The sequence below is a fragment of the Trichechus manatus genome, unplaced genomic scaffold (assembly GCF_000243295.1).
Source record: "Trichechus manatus latirostris isolate Lorelei unplaced genomic scaffold, TriManLat1.0 scaffold00028, whole genome shotgun sequence".
Lineage (NCBI taxonomy): Eukaryota > Metazoa > Chordata > Mammalia > Sirenia > Trichechidae > Trichechus > Trichechus manatus.
In genome coordinates, this window is record NW_004443964.1 from 7128075 (window position 1) to 7130165 (window position 2091).

At 42.1% G+C, this 2091-nt stretch overlaps 1 protein-coding gene across 1 annotated transcript in view; it reads right to left on the minus strand.

Annotated features, from left to right (window-relative positions):
- Nucleotides 1-1785, minus strand: part of NUP85 (nucleoporin 85) — a 14073-nt gene extending 12288 nt beyond the window's left edge. The window contains exons 1-3 of the mRNA XM_023729425.1: nt 1742-1785; nt 1357-1460; nt 482-525 (exon numbers count right to left, since the gene is read on the minus strand). Coding sequence (XP_023585193.1) covers nt 482-525; nt 1357-1460; nt 1742-1785 — 192 coding nt within the window. The remainder of the gene's footprint in view (nt 1-481; nt 526-1356; nt 1461-1741) is intronic.
- Nucleotides 1786-2091: the final 306 nt, after the last annotated feature.

The following is a 2091-nucleotide window of genomic DNA, read 5'->3' on the forward strand; positions in this document are numbered from 1 at the left end:
CACACCTTAGTCTCAAGGGGGAAATAAATGCTTTGCTGACTTCAGAGACAGTGTATTTGTCCCTATTCACTACTGTGTTGGAAAAATATCTTTTACCAACAAAAAAAGGAGAATTCTATAAGTCATCTTCCAGCTCCAAGTAAAGTATAACTTGCAGCTCAGTAAAAACATCAACTGCATCCACTTGGTAAGACTAGGCCAACGGCTCCAAAAGCTCTGCTCCCTACCTCAGGGGATGCCTACATCACTACGGTATCTTTAGATTATTTCCCACAAGGACTGAAAACTTGTACAAGCATTCACCACGCACACCTTTGTCCTTCAATGTGCCAGGCCTTCGACTGAAGGGGCACCAGGAAGTTGGAGATGATCCCCACCACCCCTAGGAGCTGTCTACCTGGAAAGACGAGACTTTTGCCAACAGTGGTGACTGCAAAGTCACTCATGTGAGTGTGAGGGCACAAGAGGTAGTCCCCCTTACCTGGCTGCTGAACTGGCGGCCACTGGCTGGATCTTTAGCAGCAACTAATGAAACACACAACATTCCAAGTGAGTAATGCAACTTTAGTCTTGTTTTATAATTTCATAGCACCAGGCTCTATGGCTTGTGCCTTTGTTCCTTTTAATGACCACCTGTTTTCACCAGAGGCTAGTTTTGTTTTTTTTTAATGTTTCATATCCTTTTTTGTAGATCAATGATTCCCAAACCAAAGCCCTCAAGTTACAAGGGCACTTTCAACTGCAATCCAGCAGCCTCGAAGCTGTCTGATGCCGCACACTCTACCTGGACACGCAGGAGTCACATGGTGCCTGTAGTTACGATGACTAAACCACCTGGGTCGGAGACTGGGAATGCGCTATCTGAAAATCCTTTATCTGGCTCTTGAGCCTCACACCTTTCAACCAGTTAATCAACTCAGTGTGCTTTAACTTGAACAATATACCCAGATGATCTGCCAAAAGCTTAAGGATCATGTACAATGGAAAGAAATCACTGGGTGGTGCTAACCAAAAGGTTGGAGGTTTAAGTCTACCGAGAGGCACCTTGGAAAGGCCCGGCCATGGAAAACCCTACAGAGCAGTTCTACTCTGACACACAGGTCCCCATGACTCAGAAGTGACTCAACAGCAACTGTTTTTTGGTTTTATTTTTTTCTTAATGAGAAAGGAAGACTTTTGGATTGGAATGTCAATCAGATTAACCTTATGGTATATACAGCCAGATACTTCCCCAAAAACAACTGCAAATACTGATTTCACTTAGGAAAAAAAACATGGCATGGATTATCATTTATCAATTACCCACATATGAATTTTTCAACACAAATGTTGAATCGCACACACAATAGTCCTTACTTGCCACCTGGTGCATCTCCTCCATACACGCTCTTATGACTGATCGGTAGTTTTTACTCACTCGAACCAATCTGCAAAACAGTGAAATGACATACCAGATGAGCCTGGAACATCTTGTGGTGCCATAAAGTCAGCAAGGGCATGAAAAATGATAGGAGCTTGCTGAAAGAACTCAGAAGCCAACCTGAGGAGCTCCAAATGGCCTAAGCTGGAACCATGTGATCAACAAAATAAATGTGATATAAACACAGAATGAAATAAATATTCATGAATCTATACTGACTTAAATAGACTCTGGCTTAAATAAATGAGAAGAAGGGACAGCTCTTCCTTGAAGTAGAATTCCAATTAATACATGTAGAAATTAAGAGAACCAGAAAATCACCACAGGCAAATACCATCGAAATTACTACTGCAGATGAGATCCATGGGTGGACACTGAAATTAGTGGGTGGAAATTTTGAGGAGAAATAAGATTTGCATAGTTTCGAAGTATCTATCCCAAGATACTAACTATAAAGAGAAAGGTGGCAATGTTACAGTGGAGAATCCCAGCAAAAACCACCTTAGCCAAGTCAAGGTCAACATCACCAGTAACAAAACACTGCCGTCATGAACCCCGTGCTATACTGCACTGAGAAGGGCACACCATGTTTTCTGGTCTCTTGCCAAAGAAGGCCTTGAAAGCAATTCTTCCGAGACAAAACAGAACTGTCATTTTTATGTTAATTTCCA